The sequence below is a fragment of the Centruroides sculpturatus genome, unplaced genomic scaffold, assembly GCF_000671375.1.
Source record: "Centruroides sculpturatus isolate CEXI.00-Female unplaced genomic scaffold, Cexi_2.0 scaffold98, whole genome shotgun sequence".
Classification (NCBI taxonomy): domain Eukaryota; kingdom Metazoa; phylum Arthropoda; class Arachnida; order Scorpiones; family Buthidae; genus Centruroides; species Centruroides sculpturatus.
Window position 1 is genome coordinate 154141 of NW_019384476.1, and position 18108 is coordinate 172248.

The window sequence follows — 18108 nt, forward strand, 5'->3', positions numbered from 1 at the left end:
AGCTGGAGTTGTGACTCAAAGGATTATAGACCCAAATTTGGTGAAAGGAGAGAAAGGACAAAAGATAAAAAGTTGTCAGAAAGGTTAAATAGTTCTTCTGTTAGGCAAATATTGAGTCTTAATTTTCCAACCTTTCTCACTTCTTTATCTTTTGTCCTTTCTCTTCTTTTTCCGAATTTGGCTCTATAATCCTTTGAGTCACAACTCCAGCTTTATTTAGTATTCCTTCCAGCATTGCAAGATTTGGCTACATTGCGCCAAATGTGGCTACTTTTTTAGTTTGACGTAAAAAAATATCATTTGGCGCTTTGGCAATTTTTTAAAATATTCTTTTTCGTGATAAAGTTTTAATACTTATTATTATAATCTAGACATGTTAATCCTTAAATATACTTGTATATTGGGCCACAAGTATATATTATATATACTTGTGGCCCAAAACTCCTTGACTTCTTCCAATGCGGCCCAGAGAAACAAAAAGGTTGGACACCTCTGATATATAATATTAAAATAATAACTATATGTGTAAAATATAAAATAAAAGAAAGGATACATACAGTATGTACAAAATTTAACAATCAAAAGATATGTTGTATAAATTTGATATTATTATAATAATTATTTTCTTTTGTAAATTTTTACAAGATGTTTTTAACAATGAAATATAATTGTTTTACAGATAAGATCCATTTAAAAGAAATTTTTTCTCAATGATTATTGAATATTCTAATAGACAAAACAATATTTGTCATTTTATCTCAAATATCTTATCAAATATGCAAAAAATCATTTAATAATTCTGTATTTAGATAGTTTATCAAGATATGATTTATAAGTTGAAAAACTGCCTAAAATACAATGTTTTTGATTCTAAAATGAAATAATTTTAAGATACATTCAAAATAGCATACAGTAAACTCCCGATTATCTGTGCACAGATTATCCGGTTTGCGGATTATCCATGCATGAATTTAATTTAAAAAAAATAATTATGTGTATGTATTTTTTAAATAGTTGCTTGCTTTCATATTTATGCATCCTATAAGTGTGCACGTGTTCGTATTTAGATGTTTGAAGCAGGTGGTGGGGGTATCTGAAGTTAGCTGGACTGGTTTTAGTTAGGCTGCTTCTTTCGCGCCAGACATTTCTTTTCGGAGGAGAAAACGATAGTGAGTACATTTATTCAAAGTTTTGTTTAGTTGCATGTTATAATATATATTACAATTTAAGATTTGATTATATGTACGTATGTATAATACATATTATACATAATATTTTTTTCAAATAACTCTCCCACAAATACTTTTAATGTAAAATTACGTAAAATAAGATTAGTTTTTTAATTTTCAGATAAGTACCCTTAAAATGCCTAATAATCGTAAGAAAGTCGTATTTACTATAAAGTAAAAACTAACGTTAATTGAAAAATTTGTAAAAGGTGAATCTACATGTTGTATTTTAGAAATAAATAATTATAGTTTGGATTATCCGTGCTACCTCTCCCCACTATTAGCCTGGATAATTGGGAGTTTACTGTATTTTTAAATTCACTCGAAGAGCAATTTGAATATTTTATGCTCTTAAAGAAGTTAAATCAAAATGAACATATCCCTAGTCTTAGTGTCTTCATACATTAAATCAGTCTTAGTGTTCCTAAACATAAATATGGAACACTAAGACTGATGAAACTTCACTCAAATCAATGAGTCCAAAAGATGTCCCTTCCCCCTTTTTTTTTTAATTAAATAAAATATCCTTAGAAGAACTGACCATAGATTTATCAGTTTCCATAATGGAGGAATATTTAAATAACAATGCCAGCTTGGTATTAACTCATGGAACTTAAATTCTAGTCCAAGAAGGTTCCTATCACAAATATAATGCCAATTTGTTTTGATACAAGAATATATTCTTGTACTCTTAGTTGTTTTGTGAGGATTCCAGTTGTGCTTGATATATAATTCATTTTAACCTTAAGTGATTTTTTAAAAGTATTGGGAATTTTTGTATATTTACTATTTTGATGATATCATCCTTTTTTTGTTCTTTATATTTAAGGATGTTTTTAAAATAAAATTCATTTTAAAATAAGAAAAAAAGCATGAAAGACAAAAATAATTTATTATAGCCAAAAAAGAGACACACACAGTTGCCATTGACTTTTATACATTTTAGATGACATGTTACCAGTTTTCTTATTGTCAAAGAAGTCTGTTGCTGATTTTTTAAACTAAAAATAAAAAGGATTACTGAGTATTTCATCATCATTTTTCAAACCATTTCTTTAAATGCAAAAACAAGTGATGTCACTTGACATGAGATCAGGGCTATAATGCAGATGGTCAAAAATTTCCCAGTAAAATTGTTGCAACATTTTAACAATTTGAGATTTGATGTGAGGTCAAGTGTCAATTTTTGATCATCTGCTTTATAGCTCTTATCTTGTGCCAAGCAACTAGTATCTATTTTTGTATTTAAAAAAAAATAAATTTTATGCTTATCAACCAGACATTACTTAGCATTTTAGCACCAAAATATACTGTTTTATACTACACTATTGAATGTTTTTCAGCAATTATAATTTGATATTCTTATACCCAAAAAGTTTATTTGTTTCTTGCTTAAATAGTTTAACATTGAGGATAAAATCTACATCATAATCATCAGATTTACAAGCTCTTTACAAAATCAAGTTTATCAAATTCAATGTGGAAAATCAATACATCTACATAACAGAACTACTTGAAAATGAAGTAGCAGAATTTCAATGAAATCCAAAATTAGTTTTACAAATTCTTTCATCATAGGAGAATCTCTGATTGTTGTCTTATATTATGTTAGTGTGTGTTCAAAATATTACTATTATTTTATTATAAATATTTAATTATATGTCTAAGGAAAACTCACTGCATTTATATTTCAAAATAAATTTTATTGGAGTTTTTATATATTTAATTCACAGAAGGAGATTTAGCATCACACATTTCTTCTCATCAGAATGAAGTTATAAATACCATCAGAAAGTTAGGTGCAATATCTAAAGATGCAACATTAGCTTGTAAAAGAATATTAATATATTATTCTGTTGCAAAGGTAAGTTTAAATTATATTAAGAAACTATTTAAAATAATTAAATTAAATTTATAAAATATTTCTCATTTCAGATTCTTGATCAAACTTATGATGATATAAAAAGTCAGTCAAAATCATTTTCATTGATTAAAACTATATTAACCTGTTCATATCCTGAAAAATATGCCTTAGCAAAAGATTTATTAATTGCAAATTCAGTAAGCAATGATGAGATCACAGAATTCCTTAGTGAAGAAGTGATGTCATGTTTACAAATATATACAGGAATTGCAGGTATTTATATTATTTATCTAAAAAGATATAATTCTAACTCTTCCTATTACATAGAAATGCTATAATCTGTCAAAATATAAAAAAGTATTATTTTCAACATAATATATAATAAATATATGTAGACAGAGAAATATATATTAAATATTATTTATAAAAAATTTATTCAAAATACAGTGGGTGATTGGATAACAAACACTTTCACGAAAGATTTTTATGATCGGACAACAAACACTTCACTGAACAAACACAAGAAGAAGCTACGTAAAATAACGAATACCGATTGATCTTCCTTTCTCTTCAGGCAACAATTCGAAACTTTTTGGAGCACAGGAGACGTCGACATCGACATTCAACCCGGTATATACTGATCAGATAGTATTTCCCCGAGCTTTGAAACTCTCCCTTGTAATTCCAACCTTTTATATTTCTGACAGAAACAATTTCTTTTATGTTTTCTTCTGAAAAAGTGGATTTATGCTGATATCTGCTGTTAAAGATCTTTTGAAGTGGGATGATGTCAGAACAACGGTCTTAGAATGGCATCCAAACCAGGTTGAGGTTAATAGGCCTAGGGATGTCTACATTACTTCTGAAAAATCATGAAGAAGACAGAAAAGCAATCGACATTGGACAGATTCTTTAAACCCCACAAACGGAAAAAACATGACTAATAAAAATGCAAGACCATGTATTATTACATATGAATAAACATAGTAAGAAAGTATATATTTTTTGGTGGTCTCCAGAATGAATTAAATTCCCATAGAAACCTACGGTAAATCGATAATCGGGTAACGAACAATTCGGATAATGAACAAAGTCTTGGAATGGATTATGTTCGTTAACCAATCACCCACTGTAAATAGTGAAAGTTTTGTACTTTTATTACAAGATAAACCAAATGGCTTTGTTAACTTGATATCTTAATTATTTTCAATTATTTATTCAAATAAATGAATGTTTTTATACTTCTCTAATTCTAAAACATTTTTTCAGAATTTTCAATACCCCAGAGTAATAATGAATTGATATTTAATCCCAGTAATACCAAAAGTTTTCAACAATTACTACATTTATGTGATGATCCTTCTTTACTGGGAACAAGACTTCTGAATATCATTGACAGAGAAATGGAAAAGAAAGTGAATGTCTGGACAAAATCAAGTAATCAATCTGCATTATTCACATAATATAAATATAATATTTAAGTTTTGTATAAATTAGCAAATATATCTTTACAGATCTGAGTTTGGTGGTGGAACTCTATATTAGATCCCATGATTGTTTCAGTGCCACTTGTAATATGGAAGGAATTTCAAAAGTACTTCATAGAGCTAGAAATTTGGCAAGAAACTTAACAGATAGTCAAGAATTTCAATTATTGGTTATTATTATTATTATTATTATTCAAACTTCTAAATGGTCACATTTTCTCAATCCCATTGATCTTCCTAATATAATTTAATTCTTGTTAATTCATCATTAGGTTAAAATTAAGTTAAAAATAATCTTAATCTTGGTTGTATTTTTCATAAAAGCAGACAGCTGAAGTATCAGGATTTCAGTGCTAGTGCATGGGGATAAAAAAGCTAAAAACTAAGATGACTTTTAATCATCATGATTCAATATGATCAATACAATACTCATCTTGTATTCACTCAAACCCATAATCACAATGGCTGGGTGATTAGGGATGGAATCCGGAAGTTTCATGATATACCAGGATCATTTCACTCCTGAAACTTTGACTTTCAAAAGCCACCAGTCACCAAGTTGATGAAATTACAGTATTCAAACTGGAAGTTGGTTCCATGTTTGTACTTAAACAATGAGCTGGCCACTTGGAGTTTCCAGGTCTTCTTTACAAATCTAATACCTAAATAGGACCAGTTTCCCATAGAAAATCTTTCTGAGAGGTAGTTTTCTTGTGATGTGTTTGTTATGTTGCCTTATTCTATCAAAACAGTTTTGTTTTACAAGTAGATTTGAACCTGAGTCCCAGCACTGACCTATCACCTGTCATCTGACTGCTAGATTCAAGCTAGACTACTTTATAGCAGTCTATTCATTCTCTCTTCTATTCATTGTTCAGTTCACTTCAAATGACTTTACACTCATTTGAAAGATATAGATGCTGCAAACAAAATTATTCCTTGGGAATATCAATAATGAAATTAAGAATTGGCACATATTTTCTGCGCTCTTTTTCCAGAAGGTCTTATGACATAGCTGGCAATTGAATCAGCTATGTTTAAAAGCATGTTTTTGAGTTTTTTCTCTAAATATACTATTTGTCATATTTTTAAATTTCAACTAAAAAAATTTGATGTTTTGGCTATTTTGATCAAGAATATCTGGGAGCAGTCTTGTTATTATCTTCTATTTTAACAGAAAAAGACACTTTTCTTATGAAACCAACCATTCAACCATTTTATTTCTGAAGAAATAGATTGGTTGAATGGTTGGTTTCATAAGTCCCTTAAAAAAAATAAGATTTTCAGTTTAAATTTGTTGTAGAAACAAAAACATGCATCTTAAAGATTAATTAATTCTCTTTTTTCTTTGCAGTTTGATTTTTCATAATATTTAAAACTAAGGGTAGCTTTTACATAAATGCTTGAACTTTCAATATAGTACAAAGATGAGATGCAGTGATGAGTGCAATAATGCAATAATTATCTGTCAGTGAAGAACAACATTCAAAATCAAAAGTAATCTGAGATGAGTTCATGCTTTTGAAACACTTTACTGACCCTAGATTTGCAAGATCTGCAAAAATCCACACAAATCCACAAGTATGCCTTAAAAGGCTCTTGTATCAATTCTAAAGATGTTTTCTATTGGTGAAAATAGCATTTGAGGCAAGTGCAAAGAGAAAAAAAAAAACAGGAATCCTCTTTAATAGATTATTTTACATTTTTGTCATTTAATTACTTTCTTTAAAAACTAAATATTGTACCTTTTCAATAGCACTCTGCTTAACTGATTACACAGATGACCAATTATTGATTTTCATTCTATTAATGAAAATGCACATATTTTTTTATTTTTAAATAGGTACGGCTGTTAACAGGAATTGGAAGATATAGTGAAATGACTTATATTTTTGATATTCTTAGAGAAAGCAGACAATTTGAACTTCTATTTCGTAAGGGTATGGAAAAGGTAATTACTATTTATCTTAGAATAAAATTTCATTTTCTATCAATAATTTTTTTCAAAACAAAATTCTAGTATAAAATGAAAATTAAATCTATATTAAATATATATATATATTTATTTATTTATTTATATCTTTTATCATTATGAAGGCCACTCTGAAAGTTTCCAGATACATGAAAAGTTGTGTGTGAAACTTATCAACATTGTTCCCAATTTCTCAAAGCACTTCTTTGTGATACTGAATGCAACTATTCATCCAGTAAAAACATATCAACCATTCTTCTTCAAAGATGGCCACCAATTGATAGGCACTGACATCATCATTTGGCAACAAAAAGCAGTGTCCATTAGGCCCTCTTTCACTATTGGAAAGAGAAAGAAAGTGCTGTAGGGTGGGTGGATGGATCATTAGTTGGAAATATAATTTCAATTTATTCAGAAACTTCATTTTTGTGACTGTATGGGCAGATGCATTGTTGTGATCAAGAAGACATTGCAGTCTATTCTCTGGCTACCTACAAATTTCCCAGAAGAATGTGGTTAGACAAACAGTGATGTACTGTTCAGTAGTAACAGTTTTTCTTTCCACTGGTGGAATGGTACCAAATGTGTCCATTTTTTTAAAGAACAAGATCACCATTTGTTGATCAACACTTCAGTTTTGGAGGAACTTTCTTTTAGGGAAAAATCCAAATATGAGATTGCTGCTTGGTTTCTTGGTTTATGATTTTTCAATCATGTTGCAACACCATTCCATACAAGTCTCCTTTTGTTCCTCAGTGAAAAGAATGCGGCATCTACCAATATGTAATTTTTCTTATGTGAAAGTGTGTGTGAACAGTTTTGTACATTGCTGCTAATTTGATTTACAAGGTGTTCTTAATCTCTTTGTGACTTATCCAGGGAACCTCTCTGATTTTGGACTATCCAGAGATGAGCCATATTCTCTTAGGTAACTGCAGTAGACATACAGTCATTTCTAGCTTTATCTTTCAAGCATGTTTGTCACATTAAAATTCATCAAACTATCAAAAACCTGTGTATTTAGTCCAGAAAGATTGCCTAAGAACATACAAGACATTCTCTGACTCAAAAAAAACCAGATTTAAAATCATAAATCATAATTGCCTAAAAATGCTGATGATTATTGATTTTTTTTTGATTGATTGAACCTCCATTGATTTTTTTCCAGTCAAAATGATACCACTTCTGTTTTGGGTACTTGCAGGCAGCAACAAACTAGTGATATCTCTTCCTCAGGATTGCTTTATTGCATATGCAGCAGATGTTGCCATATACTCAATACATTTTCACATCTAGAAACTTTCAGAGTGAGAGAAACCTTTGTATAGAGCAATACTAAAAATTTAATTAATCATTTACCAATACCTACTTTTGGGTCAGTTTTGGGTCAGTTTTCATCCCATTATCTGTCTGAGACTGATTTAACATGCTTATTCTGTTATGACATTGTAATCACATATTACTGCAAACATAATGACAGTGGTAGTAAAGTTTCATTTGATTTTAATGCCTTCTTGGTGTGTAACTTTGTAATCAGGGAAAGACTTATGTCAGTGAGTGTAAATATACAGGACAGTCATAATGTCATAAACTGATTCCCAGAGCTTTTATTTTCCTGCTGTAATGTATACAGACTGAATGGTTCAGGTGGCACTGCAGTCACCAGTATCAAAATGGCATCTTTGCAGGAGAAAATTTAATGTATTCTGTAGTTTCATGAAACAAAATCACCAATTATAACTCAGTAGTAGTCATTATCTGTGTCTATGGCATAGTTTAGGCTGGTTTCTAAACTTTATGATTCTACTTAGCATAGTTTTTGCACAATAAATGCTTGTAATCTGGAAAAGACTGATCATCCAGGACCCTTTGTCTCAAGTTTTTCATGTTACAACTCCCAACATGGAGGTATCCATAGTATCGTATCATACTCTGACATCAAATTCGTAGTCTCGAGTTATAACTTTCATGCTTTCCCATCTCACCGTGAGACTTCCTACTCACTTTGAATTGAGCCTGTGAGATCTCTACACTAAAGTGAAAATGGCTGATGGATATGCTATTCTGATCGCAATCGAAGTATTAGAAAGAGCTGAAAGACATTGTTTAAGAAGGCAACGAATTTTTTGACCAATTATATAATATAAATTATTAAGAGTATAGACAGTATATTAAGATTATTTATTAATCAGAAGTGTTAAGTTCATTGAACAATTTAAGATATAGATCAAGGAAGAAAACTGAAGAAAGGATTATATTAAAATAATTACTTTTTTCCATCCCACTACAGACTTTTTAGCTCCAACACATGCATATAAATTTTGAACTAATTCTTTCCACATATTGAAATGTTTTTTTCTAGTAAATTCATTGTCAAATTTTCCACTGTTCATTTTTTTATTATTTTTTGTGTGTGTGACTAATATGTCTTTCTGTTCTTCATTAATTTTTTTAGATAAAACATTGGAGACATCCATTTTGTTCTTGCATCCTATATTGCTATAACACAAAAGTAACTGTAACTAACTAAAAGTAACTAACATGTGCAAACTAATTAAGATGTGATGGAATGAAGGTTGGCCATTAAGAAGTTAGTCACTAGATGTTGCCTGTACCATACCTCCTTCATAATGCTGCACCTTGTAGTAATGCCACCTTCAAACTCCATCTTTTTACTGTTATATAACCCTTAGTCAAGCCACCTTGTAGCATTATGAAGCCACATTATGCTTGTCTCCTTTACACCCATTTAATGTTCACTGATTTTACCTCTATAGCAATTTGTTTGTCTTGTATAATTTTAAGTATTATAACCTTTTTATATTAATACCAACTGAAGAAGGACTATTCCGATAGTCTCTCTTCAGTTGGTATTAATATAAAAACTATTCTGAGGAGACTATTCTGATAGTCCAAAATGTTCAGAGGAACTATTCTGATGCAAAGTCCAAAATGCATTTTGGACTTTGCATCAGAATAGTTCATGTTAATTACTCATCTAATCTAGTTTTAATGTGCACCCCTTTTGTTTTTTTTAAATGTACTACATTGATACCTGAGTGTTTGTGCTTATTATCACTGGTGTGATAAGTCATTATCTACCCCACATTAGTAGATATTTAATTAAACCAAAGGCTAAAAGCAATTGTTTGTAATAATTGAGCCATTTGCAGGCCAAATTGACTAACTCCATTTGTAAATCCTTAATATAATTGTCATTATTTTCAAATTTTTTGTGTAACTAATTTTATATATCATTATATTAAAGCTACAATGATATATAAAATGATCATTACATATATAACAATATGTAAAAATACATTCTGCAATGTTTATTTAAATTTAAAGTTTAAAGGGAATTTTAAAAAATAATTTATATTATCAATTTTTATTCTTTTTGTGGAGTTAATCGATTTGGCAAGTGAGCCACTCAATCCACATTGATTTGTTTACAACTTGTTACAGTTAAGTTGATTGGTCAAATCATTATAGTTGCAAACCCAGATGCATTGTAAATAATCCCATCATGTTTAACAGTATACATAACCAAGTGAATATGACTTATTTTTGCTCACCTTTTGAGTTTGCTCGACAGGTTTAACTCGAGACTACCAATTATGTGAGTTATAGTAACATGAATGAATTCAATGATGTCCATTCAAGTACAACACAAAAAACTTGAGACTAAGGCCCCAGTATGTTTTGAAATATATATACTTTACATTTCTTATTATAATTATTTTTTGAAAATGTATGTGTGCTTTTGTTTAAAGGTTCCAAATCTTCGACTTGCCTTATTAGATTATTTAAAACGTTGTCAGACAGTAGATTCAGATGTATATTCAATGTTGGCTTTGAACTTCAGCATGTTTCGAGAGATTGCAGAGATACTGGAAAAATCTGCAAGAGATTCTGTTATAAAAATAAGAAAGAAGAAAACTGGTGAATAAATTAATTACTTATTAATTCTTTGTTAATTTGATAAGTCTTGATTATTTTTCTTTATCATATCTCTTATAATGTAGGTAATGCAAATGTCAAAGATGATTTGGTAACTACAATGCATGAATTTGCTGATGCAGCAGAGAGTTTTTGCAAGGTATTTCATATAATATAATATATACATATACTGCTGGCCATCCAAAATGCAACACTAAGAAGGACCAGAGATATCATAGCCAAATTTATTTGGGAGATAACACGTTGTATAAAGATCAAATGGTTGAAAATACAGTCTCTTGTGAAGTGAGGAAGATGATGGAATCAATATGGAGTGTTGCCGCCATTATTGGCTATAACCGCTGCTACACACCTCGGCATTGACTCAAAGAGGCTTTGGATATGTTGTTGGGGTATAACATTCCATGCTGCTTCTACATACTGCCAAAGTTGATCCGGTGTAGCAGTGGGTGGTGTATCCTGGGCCAGTCGTTCTGCAATCATTGACCAGATGTTTTCTATAGGTGAAAGATAGGGAGAACAAGGAGGCTAAGGCAGCAATGCAATCTGATGGGCAAAGAAGAAGTCTTGAGCAATGCGTGCCACGTGGTGTGCATTATCCTGTTGGAATGTGACCGTTGGCAAGCTATGAAGGTATGGGAGGACAACAGGCTCTAACACCTCAGAGATATAGCACTGACTGGTCAGTGTACCGGCAATGCGTACTAGGGGGTGCAGGAGTGGAATCCAATACCTCCCCAAACCATAATACCGGGTCTAGGACCAGTATGGAAATGAATAAGGCAACAGTTCATCAGTCTCTCACCACAGTGTCTCCAGACTCTAATCCAACCATTGTGGTGTTGCAGGCAGAAGTGGGATTCATCAACAAAAACAATGTTGTTCCATTTGGTTGTCCATGTCTGTTGTTCATTGCAACAATGCTGGTGCAAATGCCTGTGGTTTTGACTCAATGGTAAATGTGGCAATGGATGCCTTGTGGACATTCCATTCTGCTGCAAACGACGTCTAATGGTACACGTGGACACGGATTGTTGAGTAACAGATTGAATTTGTTGTGATATGGTTCATGATGTGGCACAACGCTACCTCACTGCCATGCTCATGATATGCCTGTCATCATGTGCAGTGGTGCAATGAGGTGGGTGCAATTGGTCCTGTCGGTCCATTGTTCCCTCCTGCATCCAGCGGTTGCAGATCCACATCACAGTTGCTTGGTTACATCCGACACAATCACTGATTTCTCTGAAGGATAATCCGCAATCCTTATAGGCAACTATTCTTCCTCGGTCAAACTCAGAAACATGCTTGAAAGATGTGCTCGTTTTCTTCTGCATGGCATACTGAAGCTACTTACGCCAAAAAAACGCATGAAAGAACAATTCCAGTACTTCAAAATGGCCTTCTATTCTCTCTTTATATAGCGCTTGCAGGTGGTGCAACAGGCACCCATGATGTGCATATGTGCTGAAATGCTAATCATTTGCATATTTCATTGCCACAAACGCATGGTGCAAATTTTACTTGATTTGGATGCTTCCTTCAGGGTGTTGCATTTTGGATGGCCAGCAGTATATGTATATATATATGTGTGTGGGTGTGTGTGTGTGTGTTTTAAGTGATTTGGAAAAGTTTATTTATTTTAGGCAGATTGTTTGTTTCATGCCGAAGAATGTATTTTGCAAGCAAAACTTGTAGCTTTGCAAATTCATTTGCTTCCTAGTGGAATATGGATCATTGGATTGATAGATAAAGAAGTCAGCAAATTTATTGAAGAACATAATAAATTTTGTGAGGTAAGAGATTTCATTTGTTATTATTTGTACTGTACATAATTAGAACAGCAAATTATATAAAATATTTTCTATTTAGGCCTATATAGTATCTCAGGCATATAAAGATCATCATTCATGGGCTCCAGCTCTATTTAGGCAAGTTATAGAAAAAGGAAATTGGGAATATTTTTCAGAATTTGAGAAAAATATTGGTTTGACTTCTATTTTAATTGAAGATATTGCAAGAAGGTATTTTAATTCTTCCAATTAGACAAAACAGTTTCAAACACAGCTTGAGCTATATTTTTCATCTTTGATCTATGTCATTTTCTTCTCCTTTCTTATTTCATATAGTATAAACATCTGTCTGGAGAGAGATGTGCACAGCATCCTTTCCTTAATCTTTGGTTCAGTTCTGTAAGATATTTTTCAACATTAACTCCATGCTTATCTTTCAGATGTACAGCTTAGCCTTTCTCAGCTATGTTTTACTCAACATCCAAACACAAAAGTGTATGGCTCTTGTTGAAGCAATTTTATTATGATTGAAAAATAACATAATAAAATTGCTTCAAGTGCCATTCACTTTTGTGTTTGGATGTTGAGTAAAACATAGCTGAGAAAGGCTAAGCTGTACATCTGAAAAATAAGCATGGAGTTAATGTTGAAAAATATCTTACAGAACTGAACCAAAGATTGGAAAGGATGCAGTGCACATCTCTCTCCAGACAGATAGATGTTTATACTATATGAAATAAGAAAAGAGAAGAAAATGCCATAGATCAAAGATGAAAAATATAGATCAAATGGTATTTTAATCTTAAAAATTACTATATTTTATTCTTATTTGCTGTAAGTTTAAGTTCTTTTCCTATTTCTAGATTGCTTTTGTTGAATCCTAAATTTGAGAATCAAATTAACAATATGAAGAAACTGATAGAGTGCACTGATCCTGAGACAAAGTATAAGATAGCTTCAGAATTTGATTTTCAAGACATAATCAGTGATCTCTTAGAAGGTGATTCAGGTCCTTATATTAAGGACTTAATAATAAAACATAGAAAGAAAAATACTAATTAAAAATGTATATGTTATTGTTATAGGTGCAATATATAATTAAAGATTCTTTGTATTTTTCTTTACTGTCATTTATATATTTTGAAAATCTCTAATATATAAATGTAATTGTTATGTAAGAGTAAATTTTTGTATAATAAATTTAATGAAAGTTATATAATTTTATATCTTTATTATAAAGTTTATTTTGTTGGAATACATTGTAAAGTTTAATCAAAAAAATAAAATTGTTTATTCTGACTTATTTAAGAAATTATTGATGATTTGTTAGAATTACTGTGTCTGTTAATTCTGTAAAAATGATCAATTGGGTGTTTTCAACAATCATGAGCATTGTCATTTTAAATTCATTCTGAACCAGGGAATGAGAGAAGTGTGACAGAAGTAAGATCAATCAGAAACCAAACCTACATTCATTCTCTGAAAGCTATAAAAATATATATAAAGGGAGCAATTATTTATTGTAATATCATCAGAATGCCAGGCTGCAATTTTTAATCATATTTTTAAATCATTTAATTTAAAATATATGCTCTCCACCTCAAATTAGTAGTGGCCTGCCCCTGTACATCATACTTTTCCTTTAACAATAGAGTCGTGCCTGTAATCTATTAACTGCTTTGAATTGAAAAAACATGATTTTCGATTTGCATCGGAAGTTCATATATAGTTAATTGGGTCCTCCTGTCCCTTAGGATTCTATATCTCTTCTCGGATTTAATCTAACTAACTCAGTTCCCAAGATTAAGGAAAGACGAACGGTCGGACGGATAGCATTGGAAATTTATAGGTTACAATTTTTTCAAATTGCAGCCCCTTGAGGTCACGGGGTCGACGCGAACTAACTGATAGGAAAGTTCAGAATGTTAATCAGAAAAATCGAGGTTTGACTCTGACTCTGGTAGACATGACAAAATTTGGAAACGAATGTAGCATTCCTTTGAACGCAAAATTGTCGGGTTGTAAGTAATGAAGACATAAAGAAAAATTCTTAGCCGTCAGAAAAGAAAATATACCGTGTTTCCCCGAAAATAAGACATCCGCAGAAAATAAGACCTAGCACAGATTTTGCTGATTTGCGAAATATAAGACCTCCCTCTGAAAGTAAGACCTAGCGAAGTTTATTTTTAGTCGTAACGGTCATCGACAGATGGTTGAAAGTGGCCGTTGGCTTTTTGAAAGTACAGCCACTGATTGGTCAGCAGACAATTACGCCACACGGCATGATTTGCATAAGACTATGGCTTGGGAATCACAGATTTGCATAACGTTACGGCTGGTGATGGCTAATTGGTTGGCCGGGAATCACGCCACATGACATTTGCATAGTGCTACGGTTCAGTAAGCACTAATTGGTCATCGAGTCCAATGTTGACGCTATAAAAAGGCGACAGTTCGACACATCGGATATACGTCACTCTCGTCTAAATTCGACTTGGGAATTTTTTTGTTCAATAATAAATGTGAATTCTTCCTCCTGGAAAAAATAAGACCTCCCCTGAAAATAAGACCTAGCGCACTTTTCAGAGCAAAAATTAATATAAGACACTGTCTTATTTTCGGGGAAACACGGTATTGGCGTGAGATACAAGCGAAAGTTTCAAAGTTCGATCAACAGTCACGGACCAAGTCGAACGGAAGTGTCAAATTAATTAATCCGCGAAACCCGCAACCCCGACGGCGACCGAGGAATATTTCCGAAAAGCGAAATAATATTGGGTGAAATAAATCAAAATATTAATAATTTGATTTATTTCATCCAATCGACGAAAAAGATATTTATTCAAACGAATTTCGTGCGATTTTCGAAGATCGTTTGAGCCTCGAGACGTAGAATTTAAGAAAATCGTCTTTTACCCCTCCTCGGTGGACATTCTGCACCATGTAAATGCAGAAGTTAATTTATTTATCAAATTCCGAACATCAATATAAAATATTTTGCTATAAGCTATACTAAAACTAAATTTGACTCAATAAATTTCAATATCTCAATTCTATTATAGTCAGATAATGCAGTACCATTTGATTTTTGACACAATAAAATTTTAATTTTTATTTGATTTTTGATAAAATCAAACACTTCCAATAAAAATTCTGACTTACATTTCACTTTTGATATACATAATTACTTCTTCACTCATGCGGCAAATGAAAATGTCTTTAGTATATTATGCCTTTAGGTAGTAATAATATAGCATGTTAGCAAATTGTTTTATTAAAATGCTATAAGTAATTGTAGACTCTTTAGTGTTACTATTCTTCACTACATGCGTTAGTAATTCCAATAGAAATCGAATACAACAAATTTCAATTAGGCCTACATTACTGGCATTTTCTATATTAATGGCCATTGTTGTTTAGTATAAAAATAATATTTTGATTTTTAATACATTAAATTTGATAAATCAGACAAATCTCTCGAAATAAAATCTATGATTTTATTTCTTTTATTTTTGCATAATGTAGCGTTCTTCAACTTTTTCACACCTGCGAAAATAGGAATATTTCGCAAACTAGCGGAAGGCTAAATGTAAATTTTTTTAGATTTAGACTGCATAGAGGCGAGTTACGCGCGTGACTGTCGTAACTTTATTTAAACAATTGCAACAATAAAAAATAAATAAAAACTGCTTATATTAATTACAAGTTTAAAATCTAATTATTTTATTATTACAAAATTTCCTGCCAGCGTACGAAATTTTTCGCGGTCCGGCAGGAAATTTCCGCGAACCCAAGGTTGAAGAATACTGGTATAGTGTATCTCATAAAGTTTAATAAAATTAATTATTTCTTTATAATTATTTATTTGAACACTAAATGCTTTGAAAAAGTTACGTTTAATTTTGATAAATTTTATTTAGAATGTGTATTGGCAACACTTAAAATTCAATTTGTCATGTGTTTCTCCATCGAAGACCACGTGTATATTGTTTAAGAGAAGTTGAAATCTTGAAGCATGTCGTTGTTTATTCGTCATCCTCCTAAAACTGCTTCTAAACGTGGGAAAAGAAAGGTTTGGAAATCGTATTTTGATGACACTCAAAAATTTTGTAATTTAAGATATTTGTATTCCGATTAGTTGTTTCAAATTATGATGATTTAATTTCAAACTCAAAACGTTTGTATTGAGCAAAGCTGATTTTTATAATGCGAAATATTGGCAGTTTTCTATATTTTGAATTTTTAAATGATTTGTAACTTTTTAAAAGATCAAAATGGCATAAATTATATGAAAATATTGTCATGTGTTAAAACAGTTAGGTGTCAACCCAGTTAAGATTCATCATATTTTGGAGCATGAACGGATAGAAGGTTAATAGTTTTTATTTTAAATCTTATATCATGGCTAAAAGTTTTTTCACTATTGAATAATTATTTCGTGGATCAAAAGCCTTTTAGAAAACCAAAGCATTTTAGACTTTCTGTGTATTATCAAGAGAAGTGAAGATTGAAAGAAGCTGCCAGATTATTACTAGTTAACGTTTTATAGTTGAATCAACATAAACAAGTAAAATAAACAGAAAAAAAGAGAAAAAAACTGGCAAGGGCTTTTGCATGAATTTTCTGGCACTTGAACAGAAGGTTAATTAAGTAAATGTACAGTACCACAAAAGAAGTATGATAATTTTCAGTTATAATTTCTAAAAGACAAAGGCCTATTTTATGGGGGTAGGGGGTAATTTAACTACTCATTAGTCTGACCTCAATTTACAATGTACATAAAACAAAACAGAAAATAATGATAAATAATATTATTCAAACAAGAACATCTGAGATGTAAAAATTGCACCAAGTAAAAACTGATGACAATTTAGACAACAGTCAAAAGTTTTTTGAGTTTTTCTTTGGAAAAGGTAAGCTTGACACTTGGAAGTGGTACTCAAAATTTTTACCTGCATTATTATTTTCTACAAATCACTTCCAAGTGCCAAGCTTATCTTTTCTAAGAAAAAATATGATGATCATCTAAATCAGGGGTGTCCAGCCCACGGGCCGCATGCGGCCCATGTAAACATGTAAACAAAACTGACAAATGTTTTAATTTTTTTATTATTTATTTATTTCAACGGCATAAACTCAGAAGTTTCACAAAGCTGTAAACCTTCATTTATATTTTATTTTTGAGCGGAAAGGAAATATTTTCAAATATTTGGAGATGTGTGAATCAGGAAGGATTAATTAATAAATAAAGCTGGAGTTATGACTCAAAGGATTATAAACCCAAATTTGGGAAAAGGAGGGAAAGGCGAGAAAGGACAAAAGGTAAAAAGTAGTGAGAAAGGGTAAATAGATCTGTTATGCAAATATTGACCCTTAATTTTCCAACCTTTCTCACATCTTTACCTTTTGTCCTTTTTCTCCTTTCCCCCCTCATTTGGACCTATAATCCTTTGAATCACAACTCCAGCTTTATTTAGTATTTCTTCCAACGCTGCAAGATTTGGCTACATTTGCGCCAAATGTGGCTACTTTTTTTTGTTTGACGTAAAAAATACTCGAAAAAAATAAATGAATTTATATACTGTATATTCTAAGTAAAAATTGAAAGTGTCTATAGAAGTAATTTTTAAAAATATCCTTTTTCGTGATAAAGTTTTAATATTTATTATTATAATCTACACATGTTAATCCTTAAATATACTTGTATATTAGGCCACAAGTATATATTATGTAAACTTGTGGCCCAAATCTCCTTGACTTCTTCCAATGCGGCCCAGAGAAACAAAAAGGTTGGACACCCCTG

General features: G+C 31.1%; 3 protein-coding genes across 5 annotated transcripts in view; 2 read left to right on the forward strand and 1 right to left on the reverse strand.

Annotated features, from left to right (window-relative positions):
- The window catches only part of LOC111621313 (spatacsin-like), a 50447-nt gene extending 37031 nt beyond the window's left edge, over positions 1–13416 (forward strand). For 2 of the 3 annotated variants that reach the window (XM_023363396.1, XM_023363397.1), the window contains exons 18-27: positions 2963–3093; positions 3165–3366; positions 4363–4530; positions 4608–4750; positions 6424–6531; positions 10326–10494; positions 10578–10651; positions 12159–12308; positions 12385–12536; positions 13169–13416. In XM_023363396.1, the coding sequence (XP_023219164.1) occupies positions 2963–3093; positions 3165–3366; positions 4363–4530; positions 4608–4750; positions 6424–6531; positions 10326–10494; positions 10578–10651; positions 12159–12308; positions 12385–12536; positions 13169–13367 (1496 nt within the window). In that variant the 3' untranslated portion in view covers positions 13368–13416. Of the gene's footprint in view, positions 1–2962; positions 3094–3164; positions 3367–4362; positions 4531–4607; positions 4751–6423; positions 6532–10325; positions 10495–10577; positions 10652–12144; positions 12309–12384; positions 12537–13168 lie in introns of those variants that run through there. The other variant, XR_002756050.1, reaches the window with a different exon arrangement.
- LOC111621314 lies at positions 11188–12240 on the reverse strand. The gene is given in 1 exon segment (XM_023363399.1): positions 11188–12240. A coding segment is annotated over 1 exon segment (633 nt). The 5' UTR covers positions 11850–12240; the 3' UTR covers positions 11188–11216.
- A 2643-nt stretch (positions 13417–16059) lies between the features above and the next one.
- The window catches only part of LOC111621316 (U3 small nucleolar RNA-interacting protein 2-like), a 40501-nt gene continuing 38452 nt past the window's right edge, over positions 16060–18108 (forward strand). Inside the window, exons 1-2 of the mRNA XM_023363401.1 lie at positions 16060–16114; positions 16226–16377. Of these exons, the coding sequence (XP_023219169.1) occupies positions 16321–16377 (57 nt within the window). The 5' untranslated portion in view covers positions 16060–16114; positions 16226–16320. The remainder of the gene's footprint in view (positions 16115–16225; positions 16378–18108) is intronic.